A 14894-nucleotide genomic window follows, 5' to 3' on the forward strand; every position below is an offset into this window, starting at 1 on the left:
CATAGTATTGCAAATTTTTTTCACTGTCGTTTAATTTCCAAAGTTATAAAACTAACGGCGGTGATGCAGAACACATGCATATAACATAACTTTAAATATAACACGATGCAGAAAATAAATAGTGGGTTAGAGTATAGGCCATGCTCCATAGGGTTGGCGCTATATGTGTTTTTTAGCAGATTTTGCTGTTCCGTCGCAGCAAAAATTAAATTTACCCAACGCAAATCTTGAACAAGTATTATTATCTAGAAAATATAATGTACAACAAAATTGTTTTTTTATGTTACATTCTACAACTATCAGAATACTTTGTAACCATTTAATAATAATAAGTCTAGAGTTTCCTTGCATTAACACCGCGACCAAACACTGGCTTCGCAGTCCAGCAAATGATGGGAAAATATAATAAGTACAATGGAAATAGATGAGGTTGAAAACTTGATTGTTTTATGAGCTATCAAGAGCTATCTACTTATTATATTAAACTATATATCTTGCTTATCCCTGAATAAAAACCTTGAGTTGGAAACAAGCGAATGTCAAATAATTTGAATACTGTGTTTCCAATGTTCAATGGCTAATGGTTTATGATAGTAACTTCTGGCTCCAGTGGTACTCGTGGTCTGTCTTGTCTCGTAATGTTGTCCTGAGCAGCTTTAACACTGGTACTAGCCATGCTTGTTGAATGAATTGTAGAACTTTGGTTGGACGTTTCGCTGACGGTCTGCTGGGTCGCCTTCTCAGTGGGAGGCGAGGGAACCTCTGTTGTCGCAAAGTTGACTCTGGGCGGTGGGGGTTGGGTCATGGAAGCGTACCCCTCTCTCTCGGTAGGAGTGTCTGACCCACTGTGATTCGTCGATGTTGATATGGCGAGGATTTCTCGTTGTGGCCTAGTCGAGTTCTGTGGTGATTTGAGAGTTACAAAGTTAACTCGACGTGGTTCGTGGGCGCTTTTCATGGGCTCACCCCCCGGAGGGGAATTCGATGTATTCTGGCTCGAAGGATTGGTGGGACTTCTGTGGGGTACCTGCGAATCTTGTGGAGATTTTATGGTGACGAATCCCACCCGGCGAGGCTGGTTTCCCGAAGTTGAACTTACAGGTTTTACTTCTTCGCCTGCAGAACTATTTGTAATCAAATGTTTACAATCGTTTTCCAAAGACGCTGTTCCTTTCGCTTGCAGCGTCGTAAAGTTCACCCTCCGTGACTGAGTTGCCATGGAAACCATTGTCATAGCAGCGGCAGAATTATCACCCACGGTCGAAGATGGCACCGGCATCGAAGGCTTCACGGTGGCGAAGCCGACTCTGCGTGGAGCAGGTTCCGCAGTTCTCCCCCTGTCATTTTGAGCGTTGTCTGTTTTAACTGAGCTCTGTACGCTTGCTGATTGGCTGGAGTTAGATTTCGGTGCGTTGACTGTTACAAAGTTTTTGATTGAGAGCTTTTCTATCTTCGGAGGAGTGCGTTCATCTTTACCAGAGTCTAAATTTAAAAAGAAATGCGTACTTTGAATACGAAATAATTACTGTTGACTAAGAATCGATTGTATTTTTGGTAGTTTTACAACAAAATAATGCAGAGTATATCACACCTGGTGTTTTGCACCTCGGCGTCGTGATAATTCGTCTATTTGGACTGCTTTCTTTGGCGGGAACTGTGGAATTCTCGATTATTTCCCTCGCTGTTTGACTGTAGGGGACACCCAACTCGTCATCATCAAATGTCACCAAAGAACAATAACCATCCCGGGAGGAAATTGCAAGGATTCTACCATCTCCGGACCTAAATATATTCCAGGAAATTATACAAGATTGATTTTGTAGCAAGCAATGATAGGTAAACATAGATATCGCGTAATTTCAACACCAAAAAGCTCTTGACTTCTTGTTATTCGTGAATCAAAGGTGACCAAACCATTCTCCGATTTTAATCTTGAATTTTAAAGTTTATTTTAAATTTCTAAACAACTCACCAAGCGATGTCCGTCAATGAAGCGTAATGCATATTTGAAAGAAAACCAAACGGCAACGTTCGTTGAGTGTCGTACAATACAACGCTGTCCAAAGATGCAACAGCTATTACAGTGCGATATGGCAGCCTGTGAAAATATCAACAATGAATTTACTCTAAAGAATACTGCAATCTGTTTCTCACGTTGACCCAAACATGCACTGTAGCCAGGTGATGTAATATTTTTAAAGCAATAAAGGTCCTAAAACTCGTACTAAAACCTTGTATGAAAACAATATTTAATTGTAAACAGGCCTCGTAATTTATTACATCCGTTACAAGAAGGTTTTCTTTTATTCTTACTTAAAAACAGACTTGTTACTTTCGCCAGAATTTTTGCCTAAACAAATGAAGAATAGAATGATTAACTGTAATTAATTTGATTCATCAGGCAACATTTAATTTTCGTCGGTCAAACCTGTGTTTCGAAGCTCAAAGAGTACAGGGCAACATTTCACTGCAATGGTCGGTTTCTTCTTGGCGGGAAAATACATGACTGGTCTACGCAGAAAAACAAATAATCCTTTTTTGACTTTGAAACATCATTTTACGTTCGTACTTGAGTAAGATTTTAACAAGTATATTTTAAGCAGCAAATTGTTTAGAATGCTACTTACTTGTTCATGGATGCTTTGGTGAAAACGAAAGTTGTGTTCACCATCTTCTCTTGTACCTCAAATTTTCCACCTTGAAAAAGCAATTTCATTATCGATATTTTATCCCAAATTTATGCCAAAGCCACAGGTATATTGGCCTATGAAAGTGCTTCTGTGGAAGGTAAATAAATATTTGTCTCACCTGGGACAAATAGAAGCAAACCATCTGGTGAAAACGTTAAACGGCGAAAGAAGGACGGCATTGTCTCGTCGTGAAATATTTTGATTTGTTTTGAACTCTATATTTGACGATAAATTGATATTTTAGTTAAAATAATTATAAAGGCGGCAAAGTGTAACATTTTAAGTGCAAAATTTCATGAACTAATCCAGTTCAATCTAAGTTGTTTAACCGGTATTTGATGGTCAACCGATGACCAAATGCGAGCCCACGATACTATCGAAGTAAGTTAACCAACCGATTTGACTGCAGAGTTATTTTGTCTGATTTTGATCAAAAACTCCCTTCAATAGCAATCCACCAATTGAGGTATTAAATTTAGGAAAGCTCAATTTTTTACGGTTGCAAATTAAACTGCACCATCCAGGCATCAACTGACCTGTGTTCCGGTTTCACTTTTGGCACAACTCGGCAGAGTCACTTTATTAATATTAAAACAACATCTGTAGTTGGACGTGTTGTAAATGCGACACGTGCGGTCACAAGAATATGACGCAACATAGGTACCACAGGGATCCCATGACACCCCTTGGACATACTGACGATGATCCTTTAGTATCCTCAACTTATCTCCTGTTGATCATATGATCATAAAAGTATATCATTAAGTATAGTGAAATATAACGAATGTGTACAAATGAGTACTGATGAGGATATACCTTTGTTAGTATCCCAAATTATCACACTGTTATCAACAGAGCCTGAAATCAATTGAGTTCCATTGGGAGACCAAGCTAAGTCATAGACGTCTTCAATATGACCTCTAGAGAAATATGAAATGTGTCCATGCGTTGGATATTTAAGCCGAAAAACTGACCCCTTCAATTTTACGTCAGGAATCGATTTTTGAGGTCAAATTTACCCTAGGGAGAGGGCGTCATGGAGTTTTGGCACCTTTTCCAACCGCATGAGTCGGCATGACAACATTCCGAGCATGCGGTAAGCACGCGCTTAGCAACAATTATCACTTATATCGCTTATAAAACGCTATTTATCCGGTTCGTTTGCACATCCTACCCCAAAATTACTCAGACTTATAACAGAATGATAATATGTAAAATTCAGTCATTTTAAAGACATCAGAGAACAAAAAAAGCGAGAAAATACTTTCTAATGCATATGGTTGCTATGGATAAATAATTTGCAAGCTGTTATTGAAACAAAGCAACCTGTTATTTTGACTCCTGTTTTGACTTATAATACAAATGCAGCTTATCACTATATGCTGGTTTGAATATATTATTTTTAAAAATCGTCTTTTCAAGCTCTATCGTTTGGTGGTATTCCGGGGTCTTTAGCCCAAATACTTGCAGAGGTATTTAGTTTTCCATTGACGTGAGACAAAACAGTGAGAGTTAATTCAACTTCGATATAGTCTGAGAGCTGTTTGTTACTTTGCATTATCAGAAGATTCAACTGTTTCGATTTTTTCATTATATTTCGCCTACGCCGGCTATCTGGTAAACTCGACAATGGACAAACGTTCAAGTTCATCGCGCTACGAACGATTTCTCGCTTCAGCGAATAGCTATCTGGAGAAAACTGACGAATTGGAAGACGCCGAACGAACCTTCTCCAGCGCTGTAAGGGAGGTTTATCATTTGAAGAACAAAGTTTACGAAACAGCAATCGCCCTTAAAGGATTGGGTTTCGTATACAAAGCTCGCGGAAAGATTCACAAAAGTCGTGAAGATTTGGTCAAAGCTTCGGCGCTTTTAACTGCTTCGTTAAATCGACTGCGAGAATGCGATTCAGAAAATGAAAGTAAAAGAACTGTCGAAGTTGATTTAGAATCAGAAATTCGTTCTTTAGAAGAAGAGATCAGGAATGTCCACATGATGTTTATTGATGAAATACTTCAATCACAGCAGAATGATAGCCAGAGCGATTTTCGAAAACGTGAAATTTATATACAAACTCTTCAAGGGATCCGCGATTCTTGCCAATCGAAAATCAGCGCCTTTGATAAAATGCCTAAGCTTGACCCAGATGCAAGAGATGTCCGTGTTGAAAGGGAAAGAATTGAACAAACACAGAAACTGTATAAATTCATATCGAAATCAATGAAGGCTTTAATAACAAGCATGGCTGATGATTGCATAAAGGTTATGTCAAGTCCTCCGTGTGAATTTTCTATACTTGGTTTGGGGTCAACAGCAAGAGAGGAAGCTACGCCATACTCAGATTTAGAATTCTGTATTCTTGTCGAAAAGAACACGGACAGTGTCATGCAGTATTTTACCGACTTCACAAACCTACTTCATTTGAAAGTGGTGGAACTTGGTGAAACTATCCTTCCTAGCCTTGGAATAAAGTCGTTGAATGATTACTATTCCAGAAACAAGGAGGACGATTGGTTTTATGATTATGGTCGAAGAGGTTTTTCGTTTGACGGAGCCATGCCGTGGGCAAGTAAAACGCCAAAAGGACGAGATGAAACTTTGAAGAAGCCTTGGGTACAGTCCCTGATTAAAACTCCAAGAGATATGGTTGGCCTTCTTTCAGAAGAATCGATTTTCAAAGAGGGATACCATCTGGCTGATGTGCTTTCAACCCCTTCTTTAATTTATGGAGATGATTCGTTGTTTAAAGACTATAGCAAACTTATGAGAGAGTACTTCGAAAAAGCTGTGAACAATTGCAACTCGGCAAAGGTTGATTTCAAATCCACGTATCATATTAATCCAATGTCTTGGAAAGAGAGAATTTTACATGAGCTGGTTGAAGTGAATAAAAAATATCGTAATTTCCTTGCAGACTACATAAGAAGACCAGGCGGAAGTTATGAAGTGAAAACAAATATCTACAGATTTCCCAGCCTTGTTATACAATACGTTGGAAAGTACTTCGATGTTCAATGCCCGTCCTCCTGGGAAACGATTGGAAAGTTGGAGTCTGCAAAGTTTGTTTCTCCAGAAGGAGCTCATAATTTAAGAACAGTGCTTGGTATAGCAGCTGAACTTCGGTTGAGAACGTATTTAAGCAACCAGTGTCAAAGTGAGTATTTCAAAACCAATTTTAAAGATTTATTGTGCTTACTGCAGAGATTTTTCTGTACCGTCATACCACTAGAAGAAGCAGTGAAAAAGTTGAGTGATGCTAGCGGTTTACCTGAGGTGATGAAAACGGAATTATATCAAAATATTCCAAAAATAAAAGCACAGATGTACTTGCAATTTGGGGAGTACGACAAAGCTGAGGAGATCCTTGAACGCATGTTTGTAAATACACAAGAAGACGGAATTGCCGAAATGCTAGGAATTTCGTTGTACTTGCAAAATAAACTCCCGGAAGCGCTTGAATACTTCAGAAAAGCACTAGAAATTTATGAGCAAAAATACCAACATGATCAAAATTCACTTAGCAATGGAGAAAATTTTGGGAGGAGTTGTGTAAACTATAGTGTTGTTCTGCATGACTTGGGGAAAATCGAGGAAGCCATATCTTATGGAAATAAAGGTCTAGAAATCAGATATTCAATGCTTGAAAAAAATATGGCAACGGCAACATATCAGATTATTAATATGTTAAATGTCGCTGAAGCACATTATAATTTAGGCAAATTTCATATAGTGTCCTTTTTATCCGGTAATAAGAGACACGGGACCATAGGTTTGCATCATTTGCAACATGCACACGATATTGCTAACATCTTATATAACAAGTACAATACAGCTTTTCCTTACGACCTTGGAGTGTTTTTCTTTCAAATGAAATATTATCTTAAAAAGGAAAGATGGGAAAAGGCTGAGAAAATCCTGAGTGACGCTCTAGAAACGCTGTATAAGAAAAGAAAATATGATATATTTACAGCAGTTGAGACCGAAATGTTAACTATGCTTGGGCTTTTTGCGTTAGACACGAGAGATTTGGAGAAAGCGAGGTTTGGATTTACCAGAGCTTACGAGATCTCTTCTCACATCCATGGAGAGAACGATCATGATTCTTTGGTCCTATCACTTGAAAACCTTGGAATGCTTAGTGAAAAAGAAGGAAAGTTCAAGGAAGCTGAATCGTTCTACACGCAAGCTAAAGAAATGAGTATAAGAATCCATGGTGAGGGTAGCGATAATGAGTTTTTAAAGAGACATCGAGAAGGCATAGGAATGAAAGTTTGGAGAATCGATAAAAGTTATCGTCAGCTGCTAGAAGAAGAATGGTTACCACCTTTTATTCGTGAATTTCTTTTGCATCTTGATACATATTAGTTTCGCCTAAACCTGCACGTCAATGTCACGATAAACTTACAACGTTCCAGGCATGTCGCATACCTGACTACAATACAGTTGGTAGTAGTAATTCCAAAAGAGACGAATGAAATTGAAAGATAAACTCAAGAACATTAATATTAATGATGCGCTGTGGTCTGTGGCTGACAATATGACGAAAAAATTATAATTAGGAAAAGACAGAACATTTTAAGATAATTTTAAACAATATTGTATGTACAGTAATTTGGTAAATAAAAAATAATGTGATCTTTTTAATGAAATCTTTCTATCCATTAATCCTGCCTGGGCAGCAAATACTAGAAAGAGAGACGCCCAAGTTCCCCCCTTAAAAATTGTCTTGTGAAATAAATTAAAGAATGAGTCTATGGGGACAAATTGGTAGGTTCCATTAGATATTTAAGTCAGTGATTTGAGTGGTGGTCAACCTTGTGGTGCAAACACAAAGTCAGCACAAGCAATGAAGAACTATAGTGTAACTCACTCAAGAAATTTTAACTTTGCGTTAACCAAAAAATACAATAGTTGCTGTGAGTAAATGTCATTATCGCATTAAATAATTATTGGAATTATTCAACTCTTGCAGCCGGTGCTTTTTTTAGATTTCAGTTTTAAAGCTCATACTATTGTTTACTCAAGGCAATTCTTTCCCTGTAGCTAAAAAGTGTTGCTAGGGTATACTTAGGAATCCACCATGGATATAGTTTTTAGACCTGGAACTAAAACAAGTTAGAACAAAATGTTACCTGAGCATTTTTGCAACCTGCCAAGATTCTTTGTTTTCAAAATCTCCACACTCCATGTTAGCAGGTTGAGGGAAACCATCCGTACTACCATCATTCAGCTTCCAAATAATCACAAAACAATCTAAAATGACAGTTATATGTATAACTTGTAAAACCATTCACTTGAAGTTCAGCTCATGCTGGCCATCAACTACATTTTGATTGTGTGGAAACTACAAAATTAAGTTTATTCTGGGATTAGCTTGCAGCCCCAAGGTGAACATTGTGCTAGCACATATTGTATGTACACCTGTGCATTTCCAATGGCTGGATTAACAAAAAAATGTTAGTAGATCATATATAAGTCGATTTTTTTTGTTAATTACACAAGGAAAAAGTTAAGAAATTGATTGGCATCTAAAAATGAGATTTTACAGTACCATCTCCACCTGATGCCAACATATTTCCTACAGAACAAGAGAAAGATTTTATATCTTGATCAATTTTTGAAAAACCTTAGACCTTTGGGGCATATATAGTAATGAGGAACATACTAAGGTACATAGTTTACCTTGTGGAGAAAATCGTACTACATTGACTGCTTTAGTATGTCGAGATAAGTTTGACATGAACTCAACCTTAGAGCCCTTATCATCATCATCAAGAACAGCCCATATCTAACAAAAGAACACATACTTTTTTCACTGAACACACAAGTAAATCACTGGTTGTAGCAAATGTCATCCCATGATCCTATCCCTAATATGGTACTAAGATACGATCACATGTGCTTTCTAATGCTGTTATTCACAATAAACACCATGCAATAGTCAAAACACTCAGCATATAAAACTATTAAGCTCACAGTGCAGTTTTCAATTTGTCTAATGAGTCTGTCTTCTAAGTCCATGTCTAATGAGCCTGGTTACCTGAGATTTAGCAAATCATTTTGAGGTATTAACCTTAGGTTAAATACTTAAATGTGGGGATTAACATACATCTCCAAAGTCCAAACAAGTGCATACTATTGTCGGGATGACCATATCACTGACAGAATCAGGTGATATACTTTAAGTCTTTAATATTTCAATACCTCAAAATCATCTCATGATTGCACCTTGATTTATAACAAATCAAACTTTTTCAACGATGAAATCACCGAAAATACTGTATTTGATAAAGCAACAAATCTCCGTAACTAGCAACGATGTCCGATCTCAACGCATGTTACTTAAAATCCCTACGCGAGGCAACAGTTGTTCCGTAGTGAACATCTCAACCACATTTCTATATTAACATGCATTGAAATCCGTTTTTGTTTCAAGACACGACATCATTTGTTACGTGTTGATTCCAGATCGCTGCCACGATCGTTCAGAAATACAAAAATCGTAGCAGAAATTTTATATAAAAACATTGTGAGAATTTATATCAATAAATACCCTGATATTTGAATCAGCGCCGCTCGTGACCAAACGAGTCGCTTTGTTACTTAACGAGAAATCGAGGCTGAACAATGGTTCCTTTCCATGCCAGGAGATTTCTGGAGTTGTAAGTCGCATTGCTTGAGAGTATTGTGGAAATTTTGTTATTCTTATGTTCGAAAGTCCTCAATGTATCGAATGTTATTGAAATCGACATCGAGTTTCCCGCCAAATTATAAAATTTTGCGCCAATGTTTCCACATTCATAAAATTGTTTCGATTCTTCCCACGGCGTTTGCCGGTCAAAAGTCGGAAGTTGTCGGAAAAAAGGTCGGAGTGCCAAGTCATCCTAAAAGTTTGATTTTTACTCGAATTTTATTCATTTTTCTTCCAAATGCGACGTGCTGCAGGTAATTACATGATCCTTTTGATAAAGTGTTAGTTGACTTACTTAAGTTCACGAAATCTATTTTTTAAAGAGGGAAAAGTAATTTTTAATATCAGACGTGTATTTGTAATTTTACAATTTACAGTGCTACTTATATACTGACATACATAATAAATTTCAATTATACATGAAAAGATATTCGCATGCAGGATCATTGCCATTTCTAAACGCCCTTGAAAAGTAGCATTTTTGTTGCAACTTTTTCTTTGTCAATGATGTGATTGAATGGTCAGTGCTAATTCAATAATGGTTACCCCCCACCCCCCTCCCCTACCTCTTGGGGGTTGCCTAACCCAGTGTACCCTATTTAGTGTGGATTGTTAACAGCAATAATTGAGCCATGCCTAAGTTCCGAAATGGCTAACAATTTTTACAGCAAAAATCACAAATTTGTTCATGAGCAATTTTCTTTAACCATCAGTTTTGATCAATTGTGAATGAAATTGATGGTCCTGCGTGAAACATCAGAACACTGAATTTGAAGCGTAAAATTGTCACATTGCATGTTGCATGGATTAAATGGAATTATGCTACCTGAGTTAGGAATGGATTATTTATAGACTAAAACATATTTTCAAAGTTTAGTTAAATCAATTATCTTTGCAACTAAATCATTGACAAAGTTTGCTATTTCAGGTGCAGGGCATGATTATGGAGCTCCTCAGGAAAAACACATGTTGGAAGAAGAAAATGATAAAATGGTTGATGCCTTGTCAAATAAAGTACAGGCTTTGAAATCTGTAAGTTGTAACAAACTTAAGCAAGGTTATCTCAGTATCTACTTTGCAAATGCCAAGACAGAGTTTCCATACATTTCCTCATTGAGGTTTTCCTTGATTGTTTGGTAAATATATTTGAATTTGGGTGGACTGTAGGAGTCTTACGCAGTTACTTCCATCCATAGGTGTTCCACATGTAGAGGCATTCCATGGTTGTATATATTGAATGTATTGTATATAATTTTCCATCTCTATATAAGTTGACTATAGATATTGGCAATGAAGTTAGGACCCAGAACAAAATGTTGAAAGGCATGGTAAGGAAATAATTGCAGCTAACACAGAAAGTTCTATGTCAGCTTGACCTGTGTTTGATTGCTATATTTATCAACTATTTTTATTACTATAAAATTTCTGTAATTGTACATGTTTAGATCTAAATGAATTAAGCTAGTTAATTTTGTTCATAAAACCCTCAGAATTATCACCACAAAAGGTTCCAATCTATTTTTCTGCACAGGATGATGACTTTGACAAGACCGGGTCATTTTTGAGTGCAACAATGGGTCGGCTCACTGCTTTAACTAAGAAAGGCCATCAATGGACTATGTGTTATTTACTTATCTTCTGTCTCTTTGTGTTTTTTGTTGTGTATTATTTAAAGAGGAGTTGACAAAATATACTCTGTAGAGATATAAATATAAGCAAAAATATTATAAAAACCTGCTTTAAAATAGAAAAAAATAACTGACAAACAGCAAAGTTCAGGGAAGATTCATTGAATTAACAGTACCAAAAATTAAATGTAAATAGTTTGGGATGGGGGGACAAAGTGGAAATATTAGAATACATTTTAACATCAATCGAAAACATGATCACATTAGCTACTGTTATTACTGATATAAATAGCCCGGTTTGAAATTCCCTGTATTTGTAAATATTTAGATCTAACAAAATCTAATAAAATCATGAGGTTTTGTTTATTTCTAGATTTTAACAATTTTCACGAATCTATTGTATTTGTGATATTTATTACACATTTTCTTGGGACAGGTTTTGGGCCTTTCCTGGATGATAATTCGGATCAATTGAAGCGCAAGGGCCAACCTTTGTTAATTATTAACTATTCTATAAATTAAGACGCGTTCCGGCTCTTTGATTGGTTCCTTCAAAAAACAGGAGCATAATATTGTACCACATGTGCAATATAATGTTCATTTCCAACATACCTTCGAAAATACTCGAGAATGTTCATCTAAATCGCAAGGAGCTGTGCTTTTCTGCGAAGGAAAAGTGTTTTTCGTAAGAGGGTAACGTCTGCACAAATTCAGCCGCCGCATCAATCCTGCCGCATCAATTTGACTCTATCTACAAAATTTTACTGAGGTCTGGATTCAACAGTTGTTTATCAAAGGTAAGATAAATTATCATAAATTGGAAATACGTCGAAGTTGTTTTGTATTTTTACTGCTACTGTGGTGCAACATTTGTTTTACAAACAGTTATGTTTCCTCGAATTTTAAAAATATTTTCAATTTCAGATAATTTCAAGTCCCGATTGCGACTGTTCACCGGGAATATGCAGAAACACGGCGCTGTGGTCTCTGGATCTTTGTCGGTTCAACCCGAAATCAACGTACAATGCCTCATAGCCAAATGGGCTTCATTGCAAAATACGAATCTTCCTACTTCCATCGAGCTTGCTCTAGAAATTTGCAAGATTTTACAAGATCAGAAAAACCACACTCTTCTTGGTATGTTTTTGAATGCACTACCCGAAAGCGAGATGTACTCCAAAAACGAACAGATTATCCGGTTTAAAATCTCCCTTGCACTTGAGATGAAAAATTTTAGTGTCGCTTATGATCTAATAAAAGTATGTATGGTATATTTCTTATTATATATTTTACTGTTTATTTTATGATATTTTCCAGATATTTTTCTGCCCATATTTTCCTGCCCCACAACGGCATCAACGAAAAGTGAAATTTACAACTTTCACTCCACGTAAATGTTGTGAAATCAACATATTCTTGACACGGAATATTGCCAAATAACATTATACTTTGATGTTTTGTCTTTTTATATCTTGTTTTTATTATGCGGCGCTCTTGTCAAAGCTTGTCAACGCCTGCCGAGTTAAATATAGATCTATACAATGTTTTTGAAAATGTTTTGAAAACTAGCGTTCTTGATTTTTTTTTCAGCGGATATTGCCGTCGATGTAGTTTTACTATCTTCTGATATCTCCGCTTTCGATATCCGAATTTTGTTATAGTAATAGTGCTAAAGAAATCGATCTTTTGTTGAAAAATCTCCATGCAAGTTGTGTGTACATTATTTTGTACCTGAAAATAAGTAAAATTCAGTCTAAGATCACAGTTCTAAAGTTTGATTATAAGATTCAGTACACTACGCATACTAATTTAAATTCAATAAAAATAACAACCAATCTTGAAAACTTCCGATCTCACTTATTCATGGAAGAGTGGAAACAATATTTTCCTGTTTTTTGGTCATGTGTTATTTTATTAATTCCCAGAATAATGAATTTCAACACGGAGATGACCTGATCGATATTTGGGACAGCGCACATTATGCTGAAGATGTTGAGCGAACCAGAAAGCCACACACACCTTTGAGCCGCTTTAGAATTCGTCAAAGGTACCACCACCACTTGCACTACCTGGATTTTTTATAGGCTCAATTTTATGTTTGTTTTCAAGGAAAGTCAATTTTAGATTATAAAAGGAAGATAATTTTAGATTTCCCCCACCGGAAAGCATATGTCCTCAAGGTGGAAGAAAAAAGATTGGTTTACCACAAGCATCAAAACATGTTTTACAACAATGGTTAAATGAGAACGCCAGTGATCCTTATCCCTCGAAAGAAACAAAAGATTATTTGTCGAAAAAGGCAAATATTACAATCCAGCAGGTATATGGGGGGGGGGGGGATAAGGGTCATTTTGCGTAGTGTGATGAGTGGCTTAATTTTTTTGTTATTTTTCTTCTGTCACGTCGTATTCGCAGGTGAAAACATGGTTTGCCAACGCAAGAAGACGCCTTACTCGCATTCAAAGTAGAGAGAAGGGATACGTATCTTGGAAAAGATCTCAAAGAACATGGGAAAATGAAGAATGCGAGAAAACTGTTCAAACAGTTCCAAGAACATCACTAGTAGAAAATGATGACAAGTCAGAATGGTGTGAGGTATAATCGGAAAGTCACGCAGAATGGTGACTAGCTTTCATAACGATCATATCGCATGTATGATATATATCTCTACTGAACAAGGAGGAATTTCGTTTTAGACCAATCAGAAGATTTGTTTACATTTTGAGTGACCGGATGTACAAACTTTGACGACCTTATTTCCGGTAAAAAACTACATTTAGCAAATTTGCCGACTAGTTTAAAACGAAATTCTGCTGCGGTTTAAAACCATTCAAGTATAGTTACGGTTAAAGTTAAAATATTATAGTTTCAAATAAGCTTGCGTTATTTGAAATAAGCATGCATAATAAAATTTTATATGATCATAGGCCATTAAAGAATCGCTCGGACGAAATGAGAAGTCATACTCGAGCTCCGGTTATGAAGATCACGACCCTACGAACTACGATTGATCAACTTAACAAAGAATTCAACATGTCAGAGCATTCTGAAGCATCACCACCGCCTTCATTCATCGCACCCTTTTCACCATCCTGCACCATCCAAGGAAATACCTCCACCAGGTATAATGTTATGGAATTAGGCCAAGTAATCGAATTTTTAGTGGATTGAACTTTTTGCAAATTTCCTAATTTCATGATTCAGCATATAAAATATTATACTTTTCTGCTCGATATTTGACAGCTCACTTGGAAATTCCACAAGTCATAACGTCTCTATTCCTCCATTGCAACTGGTGCATCCGTTACCTGTTGTTAACCCCACCCTGTATGGACCGACACCTTTAACTTATTTCTTCGATTACTACTCATATTTTCCTTTCAATTACCCATTGTCGATCATGTACGGTTTAAGCAACCGCTGTAAGTATACAGTGCATTTCGTAATCGAGCATAGTATACATACATATAGAGCATAATATATAGTTTAATTTGTTTGGATTTTTTGATTATACATCATGACTAATCATATTTCTGCATTTTTTCTTTGGTACATCGATAATTATTATACATTGTGTATACTTCTTTTTTTTTATTTTGGTACAGTTTATGCTCAAAGCGTGATCCTTTTTTTACGTTTTGCATTTCAGTGGCATGCTCTGATGGCAATACTCTAGTGATGAGCCGTTTCATTCCGTCTTATATTTTGCCGGAAGAAGTTGCGCGCCGTCAAGCCGCTTCGGAACTCTGGAGTTCATTTTTGTAGCAGAGAATGGCTGGGATTCGAACACAGGTTTCAGTTGATGTAATATGCATAAAAATTGTTGAAATGTTAAGATATATATATATATATATATATATATATATATATATAATTATATATATA

General features: G+C 36.4%; 2 protein-coding genes across 2 annotated transcripts; one reads left to right on the forward strand and one right to left on the reverse strand.

Annotated features, from left to right (window-relative positions):
• Nucleotides 1–254: 254 nt before the first annotated feature.
• Nucleotides 255–9452, reverse strand: LOC114522987 (chromatin assembly factor 1 subunit B-like). The gene is made up of 13 exons (XM_028543777.1): nucleotides 9244–9452; nucleotides 8373–8478; nucleotides 8242–8268; nucleotides 7823–7943; nucleotides 3507–3610; nucleotides 3227–3420; nucleotides 2809–2905; nucleotides 2628–2697; nucleotides 2429–2511; nucleotides 2314–2350; nucleotides 1973–2098; nucleotides 1592–1782; nucleotides 255–1482 (listed from the first exon to the last, which is right to left on the reverse strand). The coding sequence occupies exons 1-13, from the start codon at nucleotides 9361–9363 to the stop codon at nucleotides 578–580; spliced, it is 2181 nt and encodes a 726-aa protein (XP_028399578.1). The 5' UTR covers nucleotides 9364–9452; the 3' UTR covers nucleotides 255–577.
• A 94-nt stretch (nucleotides 9453–9546) lies between these two features.
• Nucleotides 9547–11338, forward strand: LOC114522988 (BET1 homolog). Its single transcript, XM_028543779.1, has 4 exons — nucleotides 9547–9635; nucleotides 10310–10413; nucleotides 10653–10709; nucleotides 10913–11338. The coding sequence occupies exons 1-4, from the start codon at nucleotides 9620–9622 to the stop codon at nucleotides 11063–11065; spliced, it is 330 nt and encodes a 109-aa protein (XP_028399580.1). The 5' UTR covers nucleotides 9547–9619; the 3' UTR covers nucleotides 11066–11338.
• Nucleotides 11339–14894: the final 3556 nt, after the last annotated feature.

This window comes from Dendronephthya gigantea, unplaced genomic scaffold, assembly GCF_004324835.1.
Source record: "Dendronephthya gigantea isolate DGI-Jeju-01 unplaced genomic scaffold, DenGig_1.0 000026F, whole genome shotgun sequence".
In the NCBI taxonomy this organism is placed as follows: domain Eukaryota; kingdom Metazoa; phylum Cnidaria; class Anthozoa; order Malacalcyonacea; family Nephtheidae; genus Dendronephthya; species Dendronephthya gigantea.

Excerpts from the sequence above, each read along its gene's own strand:
- LOC114522988 (XM_028543779.1), top strand. Across the intron at positions 10,414-10,652 it reads AAGTACAGGCTTTGAAATCT|TTGACTATAGATATTGGCAA; the intron begins GTAAGTTGTAAC and ends TCTCTATATAAG. Across the intron at positions 10,710-10,912 it reads ACAAAATGTTGAAAGGCATG|GATGATGACTTTGACAAGAC; the intron begins GTAAGGAAATAA and ends TTTTCTGCACAG.
- LOC114522987 (XM_028543777.1), bottom strand. The coding sequence starts at position 9,363 with ATGCGACTTACAACTCCAGAAATCTCCTGGCATGGAAAGGAACCATTG. Across the intron at positions 2,512-2,627 it reads ACCAAAGCATCCATGAACAA|ACCAGTCATGTATTTTCCCG; the intron begins GTAAGTAGCATT and ends TTTTCTGCGTAG. Across the intron at positions 1,483-1,591 it reads GCCGAGGTGCAAAACACCAG|ACTCTGGTAAAGATGAACGC; the intron begins GTGTGATATACT and ends TTTTAAATTTAG.